This window comes from Apteryx rowi, unplaced genomic scaffold, assembly GCF_003343035.1.
Source record: "Apteryx rowi isolate R43461 unplaced genomic scaffold, aptRow1 scaffold_116, whole genome shotgun sequence".
Classification (NCBI taxonomy): domain Eukaryota; kingdom Metazoa; phylum Chordata; class Aves; order Apterygiformes; family Apterygidae; genus Apteryx; species Apteryx rowi.
In genome coordinates this window covers 1388019-1409547 of record NW_020447375.1, presented here as the reverse complement: position 1 = coordinate 1409547, position 21529 = coordinate 1388019, and the positions used below count along the sequence as shown (strand labels likewise).

The 21529-nt window shown below is 40.8% G+C and overlaps 1 protein-coding gene across 2 annotated transcripts in view; it reads left to right on the top strand.

Moving 5' to 3' along the window:
* The window catches only part of PCDH15 (protocadherin related 15), a 293502-nt gene that overhangs the window by 89415 nt on the left and 182558 nt on the right, over positions 1–21529 (top strand). For both annotated transcript variants that reach the window (XM_026081044.1, XM_026081033.1), the window contains exons 5-7: positions 8901–9020; positions 14490–14600; positions 17235–17409. In XM_026081044.1, the coding sequence (XP_025936829.1) occupies positions 8901–9020; positions 14490–14600; positions 17235–17409 (406 nt within the window). The remainder of the gene's footprint in view (positions 1–8900; positions 9021–14489; positions 14601–17234; positions 17410–21529) is intronic.

Here is a 21529-nt window from a genome sequence, read left to right as displayed (position 1 = left end):
TTGAGACATTTCAGAAAACGCATCGTAGTTGTTTRCCTTTGGGAGGGGGGGCTTTTCAACCTGGCTGTGATCTCTTACCATCACTGCGTTGCTTTAAGTGACCAAGAATGCCAAGTCCTTTTCTTCCGAGTCCGATTTTAGAGTAAATTTAAGAACAATCTCATTTTTACAAAAAAGTTATTGTTTGAGGGAATTTTTATCCACTGATGGATTTTGCCATTTTAAGGAACACGAACACTGGACTTCTAAGGGAAAAAAAATTCAGGTTCCCTTTGCCTGTAAATTGGGCTTTTCAATCAGAACATATATGGTTTTACATAAAGGATTTAGCACCAGAAAAGAAATGTTTTCATTGTTAAAAATAAATCTAAACTTTATTAGCTCAAGTCACAAAGCAATAGTAATTAAGCATGCTTATTTTCTAACTCCAAAGCTTTGTATGCGGGGACGGAAAACAAAGGTCTTGGGTTTGTGCCACGTCTGAAGGGCGGCAGAAGGTGGGTGGGAGCTGGTTGAACCTCTCTTCCGTTTCAGAGGGCTCCAGCAGCTTGTGGTGACCCCGGCGCTGGAGCTTTTTTGAAGTATTGCTCCTAACCGGGTGCTAAGGGACRAAAGGGAGGAAAGTTTAACCCCGGTACATGGGCTCGTAGCTGGTTTTCACTGTTAGATCTTCCTTTATAGGTCATTTAACCATCTGTTAAATTGATACGACATCCCTTGGGTGAAAAAGAGAGTTGTGGAAACTGTGAGAAAACAGTATATTTCATCCGCACAGAGCTTTTAAATGTTTCTACAGACCAAAATTTTCCACAGTCTTCTCTACCGGTGTTTCTTACTGCCTGAACTTGGAGGTCACAAAATGCTGTCTCTATGAGGCTGACAGTCCTCCTCAGGACTTAGGGCTTTTAAATCATTTTTAAGTTGGCCTTTACATGGCAAGTGCAAATTCCTCTTGCAGGAGCATTTTTGATGCTGAAAACAGGTAATCCAAATCAGTTCCAAGAACTGTGTTTTTTTGCAGTAAAAGTGAAGGCCAGCTAATGCATTGGCATTGTAAAGCGGAGGAAACGAGCATCTGCTCTAATTAGCGAGAAGTCCAAGAAGGCAGAGAGGAAAACACAGCATTTAAAATAATTTACATTAAGAAATTTAGCAAAGTGATTCGAGTGTTTGCGGCTGTTTGTTTGCATTACGGCTGGGCAAAGATGCAATGTGGTTCTTCCCACCAGCTGCAGCCCTGATTTAATTAGCTCCGTTGTTTCGTTTCATCACTGTTACGCTTGTAACTTCTGACAGGGCACCAGTGTGCCCTTCAGCGGGACCCGGTGGGTTAATGTTCTCATTAATTAACCAAGGGCGGGGGGGGGGAAAGAGTTCACAAAGGATCTCAGACTTTCTTGAAGGTTTTACTGAGTGATTACATTTTTTAATGATAGTTTTATTCTGCTTCTAATTGGCAATGCCTCCAGTGAATTTAACAGGAGGAACGTGCTGGAATGAGTTCTTGTTTTTCGATTGCCTCTGGTCTTCTGGTTTTAGTTTCCTTGTAAAGTAGAAAGTACACAAACTTGTCATATGTACATAAAAAAGAAATATTTTATTATTTACAGCTACTGCTCATCTGAGCATCACACGCATCTCCTGTTTTTCTAGCCAGGAACTTTGGCCCGTGCATGTTTTTGAGGACTTCTTTGCTGAGATGTTTTGCTGGTGGGTTCTGCTCGGCAGTATCTCCTTCAGCGCCTCTGGCCATCCTACGCATGACCACAGAGCACGTGTACGGTGCCTTTATAATCACATTACAGCCCTGGTGCTCGTAGGAAGCATCAGGCAGGCTTTCCACTCATGCCGCTTAATCCCCCTGCACATAYGCCATGAGCGTTGGATTTACAACTCCCGTGCCCGACCGCGTGCGCTTTGGGAGCGTAACATTTCCCGAAAGCATCAGGCTTCCTATACGTGTGCTGTACGTTACATACGCACCTACTTTTCTCAGGAAATCCCAGACAAAAATATGTCAGCCTTGTGGTCGATTTTGTAGGGCATAAAGTCTAGGACAAAGATTTTTCCAATAGCCAAATCTATTCTATAATTCTAGGCAGCCTGTGATACAAGGAAAATAATTGCAGCGGGACTTGATTTAATTAGACAGTTCTCCAATATCAGATATGTCAAGGGGGAAATTATAGTTTAGAGAAGTTGAATGCTTTTCGTGTAAAATCTTTCTATGGTTGAATTGTCCACAACACATTAAAATTAATTTGTAGGCAAAGCAGAATATAGTTGTAATATCAATATAAATCTCAGTTTCACTAATCTCTTCTTCATTTTCACATTGAAATATAGGTTTAAAATGAAGCTCATGTTTTCTTAGAAAGCCCAGATGATGTTGGGCTTGGTAGGTGGTGTCCRTCTTGGTTCGTAGTGGCCCATTGTAGAAGCTCAAGGAAGAGCGTAAAGACCAGGAGACGTGAAGCAGTGCTTTCCCAGTAAAACTGCATGCCTTATGGCAAATATCCCAAATCCTAAGGAAAATGTGCATTTACTAATACTGTAATTATGTCATCTCTTTTGTGAAAAACTCATGATCCCTTCCTTCCTTTGCAAGGTGTTTTATAGCCTACTATACCATGTTTTACTATGCAGAACAGGGTTTGCTCCCCCTACCTTGTTTTAGATGTAAAGAAAAAATTTTTCTACACTATGGCATAGACAAGGAAAAGACCGTGCTTTTAAGGGAATCTAGAATAAAACAGTTGGAGGTGGGGTTTGGATCTGTTCTGCATGTTGCCAAATCATCCTTAGAAAACTTTCCTCTCTCGTTTAGATGCTTGCAGGTATACAGGACTTTTGCAAAAGATGACCCAAAATTAATATGTGTGGAGAAGTTAATGTTCCCTTCCAGTGCATGCTTGCTTCGAAAATGGCTTTTGCATCTAATTTAAAAATGGTCATTACATGTTTATYGAGGGCATTCTTTTTCAGGAGGTTCTTAAATATTCTATTAAAAGTGCAGGCTTTTTCTATGTAGTTGCAGCACACTTGCTCTTCTAACATACTGGTTAAGGTTGATGGACTTTGCTTGACTTGGATGAGCTTTGAGTGGCAGTGCTGGTATTCGTAATTAATTTGCAATTAAAATCATTCTTCCTCTTCAACTTCCTAGTTTAAAGTAGAATGTCTCGTCCCCCAAATTAATTATACCTGCTTTTTGAGCAAAGTATGATTATGTGAGTATTTACAAATGAATTGGTGTGAGTTAATAGGAAAGAGAAACTGGAATCATTTATTTATATATGTGTGTGTATACATATGCACACCATATTTTATTTATATATTATATATATAAAAATATGTATATACACACTCTTTATGTGTATATATTTATGCATATTATACCTGCTAGTCCTCTCTGGTCCTAAATAATCAGAGCAAGTGGCTACTGCAGACTCGCAATATCCCTGTGCTTAAAATTAATTGGCATTTTGTGCATAAGCTATAGTGGAGAAAATGAGGTTGTGATTAAACTATTGACTATTTATAATTGCCTGGCTTATAAGACAGATTTGGGAAATAACTCTTAAGTAGCAGAGAGGTGCTGCTATTTAGGAGCTAAGCTTTCCCGCTCCCCTTTCTTGCTCCTTTTCATAATGCAGCATTTGAGTCTATCGGCCGAAAACAAATCTGACCGCTACCCACAGCCTTCTGAAGCTCCCTCATAAAAGTAAAAATGTAATATTTAAGGATGATGCTAACTKTTTTCTGATCTTTAGAAATACTGTACTGGGTTATTTGCTTTGTTTCTTGTTGTACATGTTTTTATTTATATCAAAATGTCACAGAAGTACTCATGTAGAAAAAATTCCTGACAAAAATGTCATTAGCCCAAGGTTAAATTTGAACATGGATATCGCTAAAGATATGAGATGCTGCAGTATGTTAAAGCAAAGTCCTAAAAGTCTGGAAGGCTTATGGTGAAGTTTAAATTCAAGAGAGATGTGCAACTCATCTAACTTGCTACAGGCAAACAGATAGTATTGACAAAAGGGAAATGTGTTTTTAAAGCATTTAACCTGCTAAAGAACGAGAAGCAAAAATCTTGTACTGATACACAGCAGATAACGGCTGTAAGACCCAGTTCTGGTTGCTTGGGTGTTTTAATTAAAGAAAACTTATATTAACAAATCTTGTTTCACGTAAATGTAACTCTTACATTATTAAGCAGGAACACCTTTAGAGCTGAGAATTTTTCACCTGTAAACCAAAATTGTAGGGTTAATTTTTCTTCTTAAGGTGGCTGAGATGGGCAGTCTTTGCCAAGTGAGTAGTGGGTTGGTTTTTTTTTTTTTTGAACTTTGGCTATCTTAAAACTTTGGCTTTGTGCTGCTGAGAATTATAACCTGTGCTGAATTTTTATTGCTTCTAGTGTAATTATTCATATCTTTTTCCTTATGGTATTGAAATAATTAATCTCTGCAGGTAGACATCATCAAAAGTATATTAGCTCAGAATGATTAACTGTAAATCTTACTTTGCTCTGCCGTTTAGGGCCACTGTGAAAAATTACTCATTTTTAACTTTGTAAATAGGCAATAAGAGGAAAATGTATTCTCCAGAATGTTTTATGAAAGTGTTGAACATGCCTGTCTGTATCTAGATTCCTAACGGACATAAATCAYGTTGGAGAGAATTTTTAAGCATGAAAGCTGTTGACCGCGGAAGAATAAGATTTATTGTATGCGTTTCCTCTCTAATTGTTTGATTACTTTCTTTTGAAATCTTCCTTGCTTCTTGTCACGGCTGTGGCTTTTCACTGCCTTGAGTCCCTGCAGGCTTTGTCTGCAGGCTGTCGCYGATGCTGCCGTCCCTTCTTCTTCCYRAACCCTTGTATTTAACCTGCGTGAGAGCAGATGCTCGAGCTGCTCGAAGGTTAGTTTGCTGTGTAACTTCAGTCTCTTCTTGTAGGAGATGCTCAAGTTTCATGCCAAGAAACAAGGCTTCTCCCCAAGGCRTACTCAGAAGTAGGCATGTCCAACAGGATGGAGCCCGCTGGGGCTCTGGGGGCAGCTAAGTGACGCTTTCTGCAGCCAGGTTTGGACCCTTCTCAAAGGCAGCAAGGCGAAGGAACCCTCCTGTAAAAATATTTCCACGTTCCCAGTCTCCAGAAGATTTGGCGCCGGAAGATTTTCCACCTGATCCGTTGTCTTTAACTTGCGGAGAATTTCCCTTCTTCACCCCAGGGTAGTTAGTTGAGGTACGCCAAATGAGCCTTGGTTCAAGTATGAACCTTGACTAGCTACGTGAGATCTTATATCTGCCAGGATTTTATATTCAGATAATCTCAATTTAGCAATTTGGCTGAAGCAGTCTTCCCTGGAGGTTGGTGGTTCGTGGAAGCTAATGTAGACTGTTCATACAAATCAAGTGGTATCATTAGGAAGGTTCCTTAGATCTAGGAGGGAATTTCTTGCTAAAATAGAAGAGAAAGGTTGGGGTAAGAATTCCTGTATATAGAAAAAGTCTGTATGAAGGTGAAGCACAAAATGATTCCTGTACTATTGCTCCTTTATGTCTAAAATACATTTGTTTGTTAAATAGTGATGCTCTGCTTAATTCTGGGAGGATTTCCCCCTCGTTTTCCCAGTGCAGTATATATTCAGTAGAATATGCTTTCACAAAGCTACATCAAATTGCTGGTCCACTGCCCTTTACTGGAAAGCCACCTTATGGAATTTGTTTGCATTTGGTTGTGGATTTTGAACATCATGATACGTGGTGTGAAATGGTTTCTTAGTAAAGCGATACTGCCGGCTTGTTTTCTGCTTTTTGCTGCAGCGCAATTTGGGCATTAAGTTTTAATATGTTTGTTTTGTGGTCCTGTTTGTCAAGCTGACAGCTGGATGCTAAGATGACGAGAGGTTCAAATAAGCACGTTTCTCAAATGCGTGACTTGCAGGTTAGGTGTAGATAACTAGGCTAGCAACAGGATCAWCTAGGTGGTTGTGATGTGGGCTTTTTTTTTTTTTTTAAGGTTAAAAAAGAAAAAGAGAGGTCTGTTGACTGCATAAAATGTCTTCATAATTACAGTCCTCCCAGTGGGGCTCCCTGACAAAATTTCTTCACTCGGGCTCAGACCTTGCTTTTATTAACAGCAGTGGAAACGGCCCCCGGTCCTCAGAGTTTGTTTGCAGTTGCTTTATCCTGCACCTTTCCTTCCTCCTCATTGTTCCCAAAATAAAGCAAACGCTGGCAGCAGTCTGCCAGAAAACCCTCGCAAATATGGGTAGGAGCGATGGTGCTGGCTAGCAGTAAATTATCGCAATGTGAGATCTCCGTGTAAAAATACTGCRCGGCTTTGTGTGCCAGGCGCCTCTCGCTAGCGATTATAAATGGAGTCTGAGGCATTTAGTTAAGATCTCAATTGGGATTTTTCCAAAAGCTGCGGTAATCTCTAATGTGAGATCTTGGGCAGCCTGGGAAGTTGAGTCTTAATTTTTGCTGACTTTCAGGAATAGTTAGTAGTAAGGGATTGATTCAGTCTTATTCCTGATGTTATCTGTAGTGCATAAAAGAAAACGTAGGTATACCTAGAAGCCTGTATGTTAGATTCACGCAGGTCTGTGCATCTGCGGTCAGTTATTTTGGATGCACCACGTTCAGTCCAAGCGTTTAGTTTTTGACTTTTACAGTAAGAACGGACAGTTGCAATTCTGATGTTTACTGCTGTTTCATTTTTACAACCGTCTCCTTTGTTATCCTTTAACAACACGGTTTACAGTGCTGGAGCCTTTTTAAGGTAGTCATCRTTTATCAGGAACCTGATATTGCTACTCTGGATGAAACAGCGCCAATAAGTAAACTATTGCTGTGTGGAGCTGCTGGCTGAACTTGGTGGAAACCAAGCATGCATGAACTTCTGAAAAGCCACCCGGACGGCTCTCTGCATCCTTCAGCTCCTGAATACTTTCACGAGTCCAGTCCTCAGCTCCTCACCAGCTGTTGGGATGCCCARTTTGGGTAGTCTCGCCATCTGGGAYGCTGGGCAGGAGCTCTACCCCRAATACCTGCTACTCCAAGTTCTAGTATCCTCCTAGAACAGGAGCCGRACCAACACCGCATTGGTTATCGGTGTTGTTGGGCTGTTCTCCTGATATAACATGGTTGTGCAGATGAGCGTTAGGAAGGATTTTTATTATTATTATTATTATTATTTTTAATGGAGATCTGTCATTTGTTTTCATCTAGTATCTTCCTCCTCTTTTGAAGAGCATACTGGTCATCCAGTCAGCTCCAGGTGTCCATCAAAGGGCACTCCTGTAGAGTGCCCTCTTTTGGCCATCATCCCTCTTTCTGCTATGAAACTGCATCCTCTAACAAAAGGATTAACCCCAACCTCTTATTTATGGTGAAAAAAATAACTACTGTAAAATATCCAAATTGGTTGTCAAGTTGATTTGCTCTTCTATCCGTTAAAAAAAAGGAATGAAAAAGGTCTCGTTCTCCCCCCAGTGGGGGGAAAAGTCAACTTTCTAGATCCACGTGCAACATTTTTAATAGCTGCGCCAATAGTAAGCAAGTCAAATCTGTAGCAAAAGATGCGTGTATAGTTTTTGTGGCACCTGTATAYGTAATTCAAATAAGCATTAGAAATGAAGGCACGCACGGGGCTTATCCGAAAGGCTTTCTCAGACTTGGTGGGTTTTATTCCAGAGCTTCAGTATCCTCAGCTCTGAAAATGTTTCTTAGCTAACTCTGAGCCATTAAACTCCCTAAGTAATTAGCTGCTTTACGAACGAAACAAGACCAGGAGCTGCAAATACAGGAGCAGACGATGAAAAGTGCCAGTTCCTAGTTATTTGCCGTATGGTGTTGAACTACAAAACGTGGAATAGGATCGTCTGCGTTTGCAACCCGTCTTTGAGTGACCCTTTTTCCTTGGACTTTTCTTTTTGCAGCAGTTTAAGTCTTGCTGGACCCTATAGGTGCAGTAGGTTGTTGTGAAGTTTGGAGGAAAGAAAAAGGGTATTAACACTGCGTCTCTATGCGAATTCAAGGGCCAAAAGGTTTGGTGTAACAAGGGAAAGGCAGCGGGAGGCATGCCTGTGTGCAATACCAATGTCCACGCTGAATGCAGAACGGTCTGTTCTTTTGTTTTTCGGGTTTAAATATTAAAATTCAGAAATTATGACTCCCAAGAAGTCTGTTGGACTTCTGTGCTTGGCTTCAGTGGCCCTTGATTTCGTGCTGTTTACCTAAACCGTGAATTAACACATTTTCCAAGTGTAATTTTGCAGGTATTCGATTGCTGGCAGCAAAATATTGGGAAAACAGCATCTTTCTTGTCTATATTTAAAGTTATAAAGCTCTCTGTGTGTCTGTGTTTGCATGTAATAATATTTATCTGGCCGCGTTTGCGTTCTCACGAAGACATTCYTGAATAAATTCTGTTTACTTTTGCAGCTCATCTTTATTCTTCCTGCCTTAGTCTGAAAAAGTAGCCTTTATTTGTTTTTCTTTCATCTTCTGTATTATTCACTACTTGAATACTTTCAGTTCTCAGGCTCTTCTCATCGTCATCCTTTTTTTTAAAACGAGCAAATGGGATGTTGTCCCACTACGGAGCTGGGAAATGGAAATGGAAATTTCTATTTTACTTTGTGTATGACCCATAATGTCRGTTAAAGTAGGTTATGAGCGTGTTGTGTCTAAATACTTGTCTTTTCATGAGTTTTCCGGCCAAATGAAGGGGAGATGAGGTTGGCAGCCTTGCTTTAGAGACTAGCGCTATGGAAAGGTGGTGGGTTTTTTTGCTTTGCAAATGCTTCTTTTCTTGTTTTTTTTTTTTTTTTGCATACCTGCAGGGTCTTAAAGGCTATCTAATCTTTCCCCTGTTCTTGCAGTTAACTCCAGTGGGAACGACCATCTTCACGGGGTTTTCCGGAAGCAGCGGCGCTACGGACATCGACGACGGGCCGAACGGCCAGATCGAGTACGTCATCCAGTACAACCCCAGCGACAAGGCAAGTGCGGGCTCGCGCAGCGAGCACAAAGCGGCACGGGAACGGGGGCTTACTGCGGGGCGTAATCAAGGATTTCGGACCTTGACAGCAAGCCTGATTTAGGATATTTGGTCATTAATAACCTGCTGCCTTCTCCAGTGTTATTCATGGACTTCATGATTTTTGGCACGTTTTTTCCATCCATAAGTAGCTGCATTTACTCTTACGCATTTACTCTTCATAGTCATAGTAAAGGTACCGTCCAAAAGGACAAGGCTTTTTTTTTTTATGGAACCACTTCTATCTAAAAATCAGTCTCTTATAGAGGGACRTATAGTATTTTAATGAAACAGTAGTGATACGTAGGTATTGGCTGTGCAAGCAAACACATGCCTTTAGAGACAAATAGCTTAAAGTAGTAAACTAAATGCTCTTTAGGTTCAAATGCATGATTTTTGCTGTTATAACAGGTTATTGCACATAGAGGATGTGTGTTAAGTATCCATGTGCATTTTTTAGCAAATTTAAGGCATTTTGAGCAATCCTGTTTTGTAAACCGAGCTGCCTTTTGCCACGGCCTAAAAGCACACGGATACTTACTGTGGATCAGCTGGTGTAATAATTTGTTAAAACATGCTAACCTGGTTATGTATTCATCCCAAAGATGATGTGTGAGCTCAAATGGAGAGAGGGAAAAAAAAAAAAAAAGTAGCATATAGTTAGTAACCTTTCATTAAAATTCCTTAATTTTATTTAAGGTGAACTTGAGAAGAAGTGTTGTTTTTTTTGGGGGGGGGGGGAATCTGTTTTCCAACTGAAGTATAGATGTACCATTTTTTATTTAATTTACAGTGTTTAAGCTGTACAMCACATAAACAGTTTAGTCCTATCTCTGCTGAGGTCAACAAGAGATTAAATAGCTTCTGAATTAGACTTAATGCTTGTATTTGTTAGCAAACAGAATATAACAGTGAAAGTATCAGGGAATATGTTGATGTGCATTAATGATTTAAGAACTTACCTTTTCTGCTCTTCAACAGGGTAGTTTTTCATCTTGTACAATTACACACTCAGGAATAATATTTACCCGAATACGTATTTCTGCATATCTTGAGGCCAAAGAGGGTTGCTTGAGAAATTCTGCAGAGCRCTAAGCCAGGTGGAATTGTAACTGGTGGTGGTGATAATTTAAAATAATAATTTAAAAATGAAGTAATGCCAACTATACACAACATAAAAAAGTCGTTCCTTAGTAATGAAGTTAGTGTGCAGACTTCAACGGTACCTCGAGTCCTGCCGTTGCCTGCAGTGGGACTACTTAAATGAGTGAAATTACTAGCGCAGGATCTGTGAGTTCATCACGTTACGTTCTCAGATGCTTTTCAGTATTGCTGAAGAGTGTCTTCTCAACTTTATAAACGAAGGTAAGTGCTTTCTAGGGAAGTAGTAAGGATTGGAGCAAGTGACACAATGGAAAAGTAGGTTCAAGTTTGGAAAAAAAATAAACAAAAACCTTTGTTTTTTCTTTTTGTTTTTTTTTCCAGTCTTATCTTTGCTTACAGTATTTAGCAGCAGCAGCTCAAATAGTTGTAGCTTTCTGTTGGTCTTTTTTTTGGCAATAAAAAATATAAAAATGTTTGGTGCTGAGGTTTAAGAAAGTATCTCTTAAAGATAACTCCAGAAAATCAGGCTTAAAAAATATTTTTTTAAGTGTTTATTGAAGATGCATGTGGATCATGCTTTATGCTCATGGTTTTAAAAAAAAGCCAAATTATTAAACACTTCTGTTAAAATACATTGCACTACAGTGAAAGAGAAGACCTGGTTTGTACTTAGTTTATTAGTGAGTCGGAGCATTATAATGCTGAAAGGCACCTCGGGAATTCAGTGCAAGCATCTCCAACAACCACGGCAGGCTTGAGTCCATCTAGGTCATCCTTGGCAGGGGGAGGTTGTCTAACCGCTAGCGAAGGATACCATAGCGTGCCCGAGGGGGTCGGTCTGGTGTTCTGCTACACAAAGCATTAAAAAGCATTTCTTAAAATCTTTTTCTTTCCTCCTTTACTCCGTTAAACTTATTTCTTCATGTTCTCCCTGTGACGGTGGAGAGCAGCGAGGGACTTTCCTGTTTGGAACAACTTCTTGGTAGTTGTTTAATGGGTTTGTTCCCTAGTGCTGTATCTAGTAGTGCATTTAAATAAAACAAACCCGATTCCTCCATCTGTAAATAACCTTTATGCCCGTGATACTGCTTTACCTAGCAATGCGTATTGCGCGTGCTTGTGGCAGGGACTTCTCACCRTTGCAAGCTGCTTTGCCGCAGTAGGTCGTAGATCCTTGCCAGAAGGATCCTGCGTAATATCTGCTGTCAGTGGATTTTCTTCCCTAACCTGGGAAAGGATTAAACCTGACTTCAGAATGATGCGTGCAGCTTAGTGGGAAACATATCTCTGCTCCTAGGATCCCCAGCCTTATCCTGTGGCAAGATGGTCCGTAGTGGTGTTTTGCAGCAATGACTGACTTAATTTGCTGCCTTAAAAAAAGCAGATGGATTATTGCTCATAAGTTTCATTAGAGACCAATTTAGGCATTAAAAACAATGGTTTAAAAATGGTAAAAACAAGAAATTTTGTTCTAGATATTCAAAGTAGCCTTGTTTTTTTTAATTGGAAAGATATACACATGCAAAGTATTAAAAAAAAAAAAAAAAAAAGTACTTGATTTAATTCCAGTCTCCATAGCTATCACGTAGAGAATGCTATAAAMCTTTCCTTAGCAGTTGAGAGCTAAGGTTTAAGTCAGCTGTCTTGCCCCAAAGATGCTGTCTTTTAATGCAGAGAGGATTTTAGATGTCCCAGGACTCTCTTTATATCTGAAGGTTATCCAGATAAATGCGTCCTCAACGTGAGATGCCGACTCCCTCCTTACCAGCTAATTATACTGACGTTCTTTGTATCATGTTGTGGGAGGATGTAAAATAAAACACCCTGAGTTTTCCTGGAGGTAGGGAACGTGCCTAGCGCCTTTGTTCTGCTGGTTTTCCACATGCCGTCTTCCTGTCCGGGCAGCTAATGAATCGTTTCTTGGTGACTGTCCCCTTGCCACTTTGCCGTGGCTACACGAAAACTTGCAAAAAATGGGTCTCTACAGTGCTTCAGGCTCGCGTGATTTATGCTGCAATGTTTCCATGGAGCGCTTATGTGACGTGCCAAAAGCGTGAAGGAGTGATAGGGCACGTGGTCTCCTTAGGCTTGCTCTTGGGCTTTTGGAGACACCGCAGCCCTGTTTGCAAACCTCCGAAGGGAGATGTTTATTCTCTCGTCCGGACCACTCGTACCCCAGAGCGCGAGGCGGGAGCACAGCTCGGCAGCACCACTGCTTCTTAACCTGCGAGGTGGAAAAGCTTGGGGCTTGGACTGGGCGTAGGGGTGATCCTAGAGCATGTACAGCAATGTGCTGCCTGTGGCTTGGGTCAGATTTTATATATATAAAAACATATAAAAATATATATTATATATAGACTATATATTTAATATAAATTATATATTATGTATAAATATAAAATTAGTATAAACAAGAAGAATGCTTTTAGCACCTGTAAATTTGACATCAAAACTAAATGGAAGCGGCAATAAAAACATGATGTGCCATTATGCTCCAAGGAGACTCACCCAGTCCCAAGCAGCGGTGTCTGGTTGAGCGTGAGAGGTTGTTACATTAAGTGTTCGTTGAACAATTCTCTAGGACGTAAAAGTTTACGGTGATAAGGCTAAGGGAGAAACATGGGAGAAATCTTCCTTCTGGCTTCAGCTTGTCTAATGCATGTTATGGAGAAGGTGGAACGAGACTGTGCAGGAGAAGGATGAATGGTAATGGGCACAAGGCGCAACGTGGGAAATTTTGATTAAAAGTTGTGAGGGGGAAAAAAAAATTCCCCCATGAGGGTGGTCAAACACTGGAGCGGAGGCCCAGAGAGGTTGGGAAACCTCCATCCTCCGAGGCGTTCAGACTCCAGCTGGCCAAGACGCTGGACAACCTGAAGTTCACCCAGCTTTGAGCAGCGAGCAGCGGCTGGATGATCTCTGGAGGTTCCTGCCAACCTCCGCTGTTCTACGGTTCTATGATATAACTTTTTTTAGATGTGTTATAATGTGCATGTTATAGTCCATCTTTCTAGAAAGCCTTGTAAATCATTTTAAAATCTTTGAATTTGAAAGGCACGATTCTTAAAATAGTTTTGTGCTCCTAATTATCCAACATGTAATAAAGAGAGCGTAGAACGCTTGTCGTTCTACTACTTGGGCAATGGAGCTGAATGACCTGGAAATGATTTTTCTTCTCTCCCTGAAGGCCAATTTTAGGCCTGGCTTGGTAGGTCTGCGCCCAGGCAGTGATCCTAGCCATGCTGTCACTTTTGGCCTTCGGAAAAAGTTTTGTTTCACCATTTTAACCTTGGTGGGTTTGTTGCTCTGTTTCCACTATGCGCCTGTTCTCATGCCAGAGAAACGCTTCTGCTCATCCCCTTCAGTGCCTAGAGTTGCTCCCCCTCTAGTAGGACACACAGAGGTGAAAAAAGCTAAACTGTAACTTTTTTTTGGACTTGTTAAAATGTTGCTTATCTCAGGGATATTTTAAGTTGCCCTCCTTGGCTTTTCCTATCTTCCTTCAACAGCAAACTCTATCTTAATTTCCTATTTTGCCTCAGTAGAAATAGTTTGCATAGGTATTTTTTTCCAGCTTTTACCATCTATTTATATATTCACTTTTATCCTACAAGATGCGAGCACCTGATTCAGACACAAGCAAACAGCGCCTCCAGTTAATTGGCGCAAGAGTTTGCAATGTCTTTTGCAAACCTATTTTTCCGCATAACACAGCGTGGCTAATAAGACCTGTTATCACTCGTATCCTGAAAAACAAATTGCAGTTTAAGCTGATATTTCAACTTTAAATCATTAGAGGGGAAAAAATTTCTTTGTTATGTTTTTAAGGAAAGAATATCACTTTGCACCTTTACCGTATTTTCTCTTGAGCGAATTTAGACTATTGGGTAGCCGTCACCCTTACGATATACTTTTAAGTCAGCTTTATTTTACGTTGCTAGATGGAAGCATGGAGAGATTTCCAGCGTGATTAACTTTGATAGAACTGGAACCAGATCTCACCTCCATTTATAGAGTTAATCCTTCTGCAAAACAGGTTATTAGCCAAAGCGAATCATTTCAAAGAGGCGATAACAAGTGCAATGGTGTGGATGTCTTGGTCTCTGATACTTGCTATTTTCTAAAATAGTAAGGCAAAGAGGAACTGCAGGAACCAAAGACCTGAACTGCCCTTTGGCAAGTAGGAGCAGCTTTTCTGCACGTGCCACTGCTAATTCAGGATGGCGATACGGAAAAGACCAGGATAGTCAGATGTTGGTTTGTGAACCCATGGCACTTCGTGGTTTCAACCACGTTCAATCTCTTCTTCCTGTTTTAACTTTTGCAGACTTCCAACAGGACCTTTGACATTCCTCTCACTTTATCCGGAGCAGTGGTTTTACGGGAAAGGCTGAATTATGAAGAGAAGACTCGTTACTATGTGATTGTTCAAGCAAATGTAAGTATAGATCCAATAACAGCCATTTATGCCGTTGATCCTTTCCAGGTTTGGTTACTGAGGTTTTCCCAGGGAAAAGAGAAGTCTCGCTCAAGTACCAGGTCTGATACACTCTTCTCCTGAAGTTGCCGCTGTCAAAATCTTAAATAAGATCTCTCTAGGTACTTACTCTCTTTGAAAGCTTAGACATATTATTACTGGCTAAAAAAAGCTTGCCGGGGTGTGTAACAAGACAATCTTTTCAGCGCAAGAAATGAGTTGTATATTTTAAGTATAGCCCATGCAGAAAAGTGCATTTTAGTGCCACTAAGTGTTAATTTGCTAACGCATCTAGTGATGCCAGTTTGTTCTCAGATGAGTTTAATGGATACAATTTAGTTGTATCCTTCAGGATGGAAATGCAGTTTTCTGTAACAAGGTGATTTTTCTTTCAAGTGGTACTGTACGTGCGTTTAAAGGTTTTTTACAGAGCGGGTAGCAGCGGGTAATGCATGCCAAGGATAAAAGTGATGTTTAAACTGTGTCTAATATATCTGTCATCGGAGGAGTTTTTGGTGCCCTTGAAAGCAGCGAAAGCTTTTTTCTTTCTTGGCGTTTCTAATAATAGGTGAGATGAAAATGCTTCTTCGGTTGTTTACGGCTGTTGGGGTACGACTTGATTTGTGGGGAAATGCGGACGCTCGGGAATAACTTCAAGACAGCTTGCTTCTGAATTCCCTCCTTTATAGCAGTTGAATTTGCGATACAGAGGGGTTTTTTTTCTATCAGTAATTTATTTTGCTGGTCGCCCCTGTGTGCTCCTAGCTCCTTTCCCTTGAACTCAGAGCTGTGAAGTTGTGGGCGCTCACAGAGGAGAAGCTAGATCGCGGAGAAAGGCTCCGATTAAGCTCCGTAGCCTTGCTCAAGAGCTTGCCCTGTGCTTGCTCTTACGTTTCGTTTTGCAAAGCCTCGCCGGCTGCGCTTAATTCTTTCCCTTTGATGTATCTACCGTGCAATCGCACTTCCACTCCGCTGATTGCGTTAGCAGCGATCGCTTAGCATTCTCGCATCCCRAAGATATTACCTGGAATTAATTATCCTCTCTCTGCGCTTTGACCCGGTATCGCTCAACGGCCCCCAGCGGGGGAATGTCAATATGAACAGATTAGCTGGCGATGCAGGCTGCTTCACCTCTCCTTAGAGCTGGCGTTGCTTTCTTATCAGGGATCGTGAAGAAAGCCAAATTCAGAAATTCCCATGTTTACTTGCTGTAAATACATTCCAAGTGGGATGCAAAGTAGGGAAAAAAAAAACCAATTCCTTAACAAAAAGAAAAAATCCGGCTTAGAAAAAGCAACAGCCTATTTCCCCGTTATGCAGATGCTGATATTAAGCAGCATAACGTTTTGTTTGATAGAAAAAAGGGGGGGTTTTATGTTATCCTGTGGTAGGACAAGACTTCAGCTTATTGCCTGTATTCCCTCCAAAGGATTTTATTTTTGTAACGTAAAGTGGTCACAGTTGCGCTATTGAAATATCTTTGACTGTTTTAAAATAAATCCTGGAGAGTCACACTGTTGTTTCACCCTGATAACAGAAGAAGAAAGAGAAGATAAACCTGTTACTAGTGTGTTCACTGGTCAGTGTATGAAGATAATGCATGTTCACAGGATTGCCAGAAAATAGCTTTATTCTGTAACGTCTGGAAAGAAAAAAGGGGGAAACGGAGAAGCTGCGATATTCGGTAGTATGTCTTATAGCCAAAGATTAAAGAAAAAAATGAAAACAACCTCCCTGCCTCCCCCCAAAAAGAAAAAGCAAAAAGAAAACAGAAAACAAACCCAAAGCATAATACACTGAAAAGAAGAAGAGGAAAAAAAGCCTGTGATGCAGCATGAAGATTTTTCTGGGTTGGAGCATCACACTTCTGTCCCCAGAAAAGCAGCTGTTTTTCAACTTTTTAATACACGAACAGTATAATTCATTTTCTAGACAAGTCTAGACAGATCCCAGAGTATAGTTTGGAGATTTTGGGATCTCTCTCACTGCTGTCCTCTTGAATTTTTCCATTTGGGCTAAATCCTTCTTAAATTGTGGTGCAAAGAGCTGGATTGAGGCCTCTCCACTGCCTATTGTAAAAGATTACTACGTACGTTTTTCATTTATGGAAGTGGAACTCCTGTAATCTCTCTTTTTATGTCTTACTAAGTGATGCTCTGGACCCCCAGCATCCTGGTGCCCCGGACCAGGAGTTGGTAGACCTTTAGGAGATAGCGTAAAAGTGTATTTCAGATTATAAACAAGGTACAAGAGGCCTTTTCTTTTGTGTGAATATGCTACGTCTTTATAAATTTTATACATTTTATCTTCATTTGACACATTTCCTGAAAACTAATTCCTCAAGTGTATTAGCTGTGAGTGATAGGTGTCTCATGGTATTTCTTAATTAAAGAGGTTAACTTTTATCTTTGTGCATGTTGGAGTCTTTGTGAAATTCAAGGCTGTAGCTGTGAGGCTGAAGTTTCTGTAATTAGTTATTTCCCATGATTTTCATGATTGTTGACTCTACATTTTGCCCTTAGCTTTAACTTCAGATTTCTTTGTTAGATGCTGAATTCATACAGCTATATCAAAAGTGGCCCGTTCTCCCCACAGGACCGAGCCCAGAACCTTAACGAGCGACGAACAAGTACCACCACGCTCACAGTGGACGTGCTCGATGGGGACGACTTGGGACCCATGTTTCTTCCTTGTGTCTTGGTGAATAACACTCGGGACTGCAGACCACTCACCTACCAAGCGAGCCTGCCAGAACTGACCGATCCCGTAAGTCGTCCCGATTTTTTTCTCTCTTGTTTCTAAGCTAGCATTGTCTTTTTGCGTGGACACAACTGAGAACTACAACTAGCACGGTCACACAGGCTTTCTACAAGGTTTTATGTGCTAAATAGAACAAAACCACGGTAAGATATAGGTAGGAATAGGCGGTGAAATTGTAGCTTTGTTGATGCAATGGCCAACTACCTGCTTCCTACATCGAGGGCTGAGTTTCGCTCCAAGGAGGGACAATTGCAGAACTGCTTTTCTTGGTCTGTCCACGTTCTGCTCTTGAAATATCCTTGAGAAGTGTTGAGAAGAGACTTCCCATGTTGTTCCCTTCCGGATTGCTACAGACCTTAGGAGAACGATTTCTGGGGGTCGAGGAGCTAGATGCTCGTCTCGGAAAAGATCGATTCTCGTTCTACCTGGTTTCGGTCAAGAGGCAGTAGAGTAACACACGTTGATGGCATGTAGATGCTCGTACTAAATACACTGGTTAATATGCCCATTGGCACGGGGTGAAGGTCAGTGACAGGCTCTTTTTGCACAAGTCACAAAAGGAGGCAGTGAGAGCTTCATCCCTTCTTGATGCAAGAAGATGCTCACTCTCCTGCCTTCCCAGAGGTCCTGCTCGGTGGAACCGTGAGCCCTCAGGGAACTTGTTTTATGTGACTTTATTGATTCATTGATATTGATACGGAGCAACCTGACCGGTGACCAGGTGCCGAGCTGCAAAACAGCGTCGTTTGACTTCCCAAGCTACCATCTGTTAAGCTGCCAGCGTTTTTTGTTTGCTTTTTGGCTGCTTTTTTGTGTCAGACGGCACCTTGGATAATCTGATAGATGAGGTGAGAAAACAGCTCGGTTGATAAACTACCTGCGACTTGATGTTTATCTGTTTGTGCGGCGTCGCAGCTGTTTTGATAAACATAAGGATATTTGAACTCCAAATTTGAACGCGGTACCTCAAATATTTACTTGACTCCTAAACGATAATACAATTCAGAAGATACATGTGATGCATAAAAAGATTGAGCTAGTAAACCCAGGTACTATATTTTTCCCGATAGCAGCGCTGCCTGCAGTAGCTGTGGCGCTCGGCTCCGACAATGACCAATATGCTCCTCAGAACAATTTATTTCAAGTTACTTGCCCTGGTTGTTGGGTTTTTTTGGTTTTGGGTGGGGGGGGGTTGTTTGTTTTTGTTTTCTTCTTTTTTAGAAGATCAGTGTAACAAATAGGACAGAATGATAATTGATTGGGGTTTTTTAATAGTAGCAATTACACAGGCTAAAGGACTATTTTTAGTCCAATATCACCGTTTATTATTTATTTATTTATTTATTTATTGCAATGAATGTTAGAAGGAATATTAACGAATCTAGAACAAAGGGTGTTTAAAGTGTGAATTATTCAGAAGCAGTAGCTGGAAAAGAAGTCCTGCCTTCAAAGGCCGGACTCCTACTGAACTGATCCGTAAAGTAAAGCATTTATAAATACAGAATTTAATGTAACTGGTAAGAATAAGAAAGGAACGGACAAAACTTTGGGGGTGTGTTTATAGCACGTTAGCTGCTCAGAGCGCTATACCCTGCGGTGAGCAAGCGGCGGTGATTTGCTCGTACCCTTTGAGGCTGAGCCGGTGTCCACAAAGGCGATGGAGTAAAAAGGACAGCAAAGCCTGCTCTACTCCAGGGTTTAAAATTCTGCATCAAAACATGCAGGCAAAATCCTCTGACTTAATTTCTTTCTGGGGAATGGAAAATATGGCTTCAGTAATGTCTTGCAACAAGCTAGCAGACACCTTTTAAATACTCAAGTTCCACAAGCTGAATGTATTGTCTTAAAAATGTAATTATATATATACACGTATATATACACACACACATTTATGTATATATCTAAATGCATCCTTTCATCTACACAATGAAAATGATGTGGATAGATGCATGCAGATATATATCACTTTCTGCGTGTAGGTGAAAGGATGCATGTATGAACCTCCTGTGTCCTCTAGCGGGTCCAGGTATGCTTGAGTTTCTTAGGTTTTGTCCCTTTTTATACTTAAGTTTTCCCAGCATCGTGCAGAGGAAGAAAGTAAATTAGTGGTAGAAAGAAAAAAAACTTTAATTGATTTAATGAACTGCTGAACTACCTTTGCAATAAGCTCTGATTCATTATCAGGTTGCGTAGGATAATTATTGGTCCACATGAATACCCACACGCTACCTGATACCTGTTTGCTTTCTTTGCGCTCATTCAATTTAAGAGTGCGCACTCAAAGCAACCAGCTGTGCTGCAAGAAGACATTGCTTATTAATGCCCCATTAGTATATTTTTCTAGAGAAAGGTGGTGTTTTATTTTATTTTATTTTTGTACTAATTATCCTCAGTATCCGTAGGAGCCGTGTGTCGGCAGGGAAGTGGACTCCACAAAGACTGAGGGCTCAGCTGCCCCTTTGAGCAAGCCCCTGGACTCAAGGTCTTGAGCTCAGGACCACTAGATAAAAGGCTTAAAAAAAAAAAWAAAATAAAATAAATAAAATCCCCCAAAGAGCAGTGCTGTCGAGAAAAAAGACATTGAAGAGCAGGAGACGCCCATAGAGGCTGGCAAGCTTCTACTAGCAGGAGGGACCTGCTTAGTTGTTTGAACTGTTTGAATTTGGGAAGAAAACTGAAGTTTTTGAGGAGCAGGACTGTAACCCCGCTGGGTGAAAGCCTTGCTCGATCAGCCGGCGAGCGAGTCCTCCCTGAAGAGCGTTACGTGTGCCTGGCAAGCCTTGGTTTTGAAGCGATGGAAACTGCAGGTTTCTGACGCTGAGGCGAAATAAGCAGTGTTGCTCTACTGTTGCAGAAATTGAGAGTTACGTTATTTATTGCACTGCAGAGTTAGGTCATTCCATATTCTATATTTAAAACTCGGCAGATTCTTTCTGATCACTTCAACAAGCATTTATTTATTTTTTTCCAAGGAGATGATTAGCGTTATGAATACTTTATGCAACGGACGGCCAAGTTTAATGACTTACATGTATGCAAAGCATGACAAACCATCAAGATTAGCATGCTTTGCTGATTTCTGACATTAAGAATTATAACTATACAGTAAATGCAACAAATCCTCAAGGTATCTGGATGGAAGGTAGGGCTGTCTTGGCATCCAGAATCACACGAAGGGGTCACAGTTGGCAGCAAAGAAGTGTTTTGCATCCCACTGATACTTGCATGAAAAATGCCAAGAGCTTTTTACAACTTGTATTTCCTCTTTTAACTTCACGCTTAAATTCTAGAAGCAATTGCAAAAGTTTTTTGCTAAGCTGTCTCCTGTTCTCCTGCAAGGCCGTAGCTCAATATTGTAAGGTGAAACACTCTTACCTGTTACAGTAAAATAACTTTTCTGGTACCCTCCCTGGTGCATTGCTGTTTGGCAGCTGTTTGGATTTATTTTGGGGGAATTTGGGGCTGACCCTTTATGGTACCTTCTCAGCACTCAATATCTGGTAAGGAAAACTGATTTTTTTGCTTTATTGAGCTTGACTGTCAGTAAAGGTAAATTCATCCCCATCCATATTTGAATTTGACTTTCATATTTGACTGTTATCTCTTCAAACGAAATTGTAATCCTGAATATACACTTTTTGTGGGATTTGTTGAGACCCTCAGACTAATGCTACAGCTTCATGCAACCCCATATTTCTCAGTCATAGTTCGGTAAGCATAAAATGTAGCTTATAATAGAAACCTATGGGTTTTTTATGATGAACTTTGTTCTTTGACTGGTGGTTGCTGTCAGAACTGAGATGGGGAGATGTTGTTCTGAAACTTTCTGTCTTGGTACATTGAGGCACCTTAAACAGAGGACTTTATCGAAAGACACGCTCGCAATGTCTGGCAGTGTCCATGCTATCGTAGGGCATGATATTTGCATTTCATCTTGAACTTAGACCATGGCTCAGCACGGTTATGGCCTCTGATATAAAGGAATGTGTAAAGGGTGGCTGGGGTTGGTGGCTTCCAGAGATAACAGGGCTTTCACCGCTAGCGGAGAACTGCTCCTTTCTCGTAATATTTTTGTCAGAAAATATTTTTGGWCGGAAAGAAGTGACTTTGCATTTTGAATAGGCTGGGTG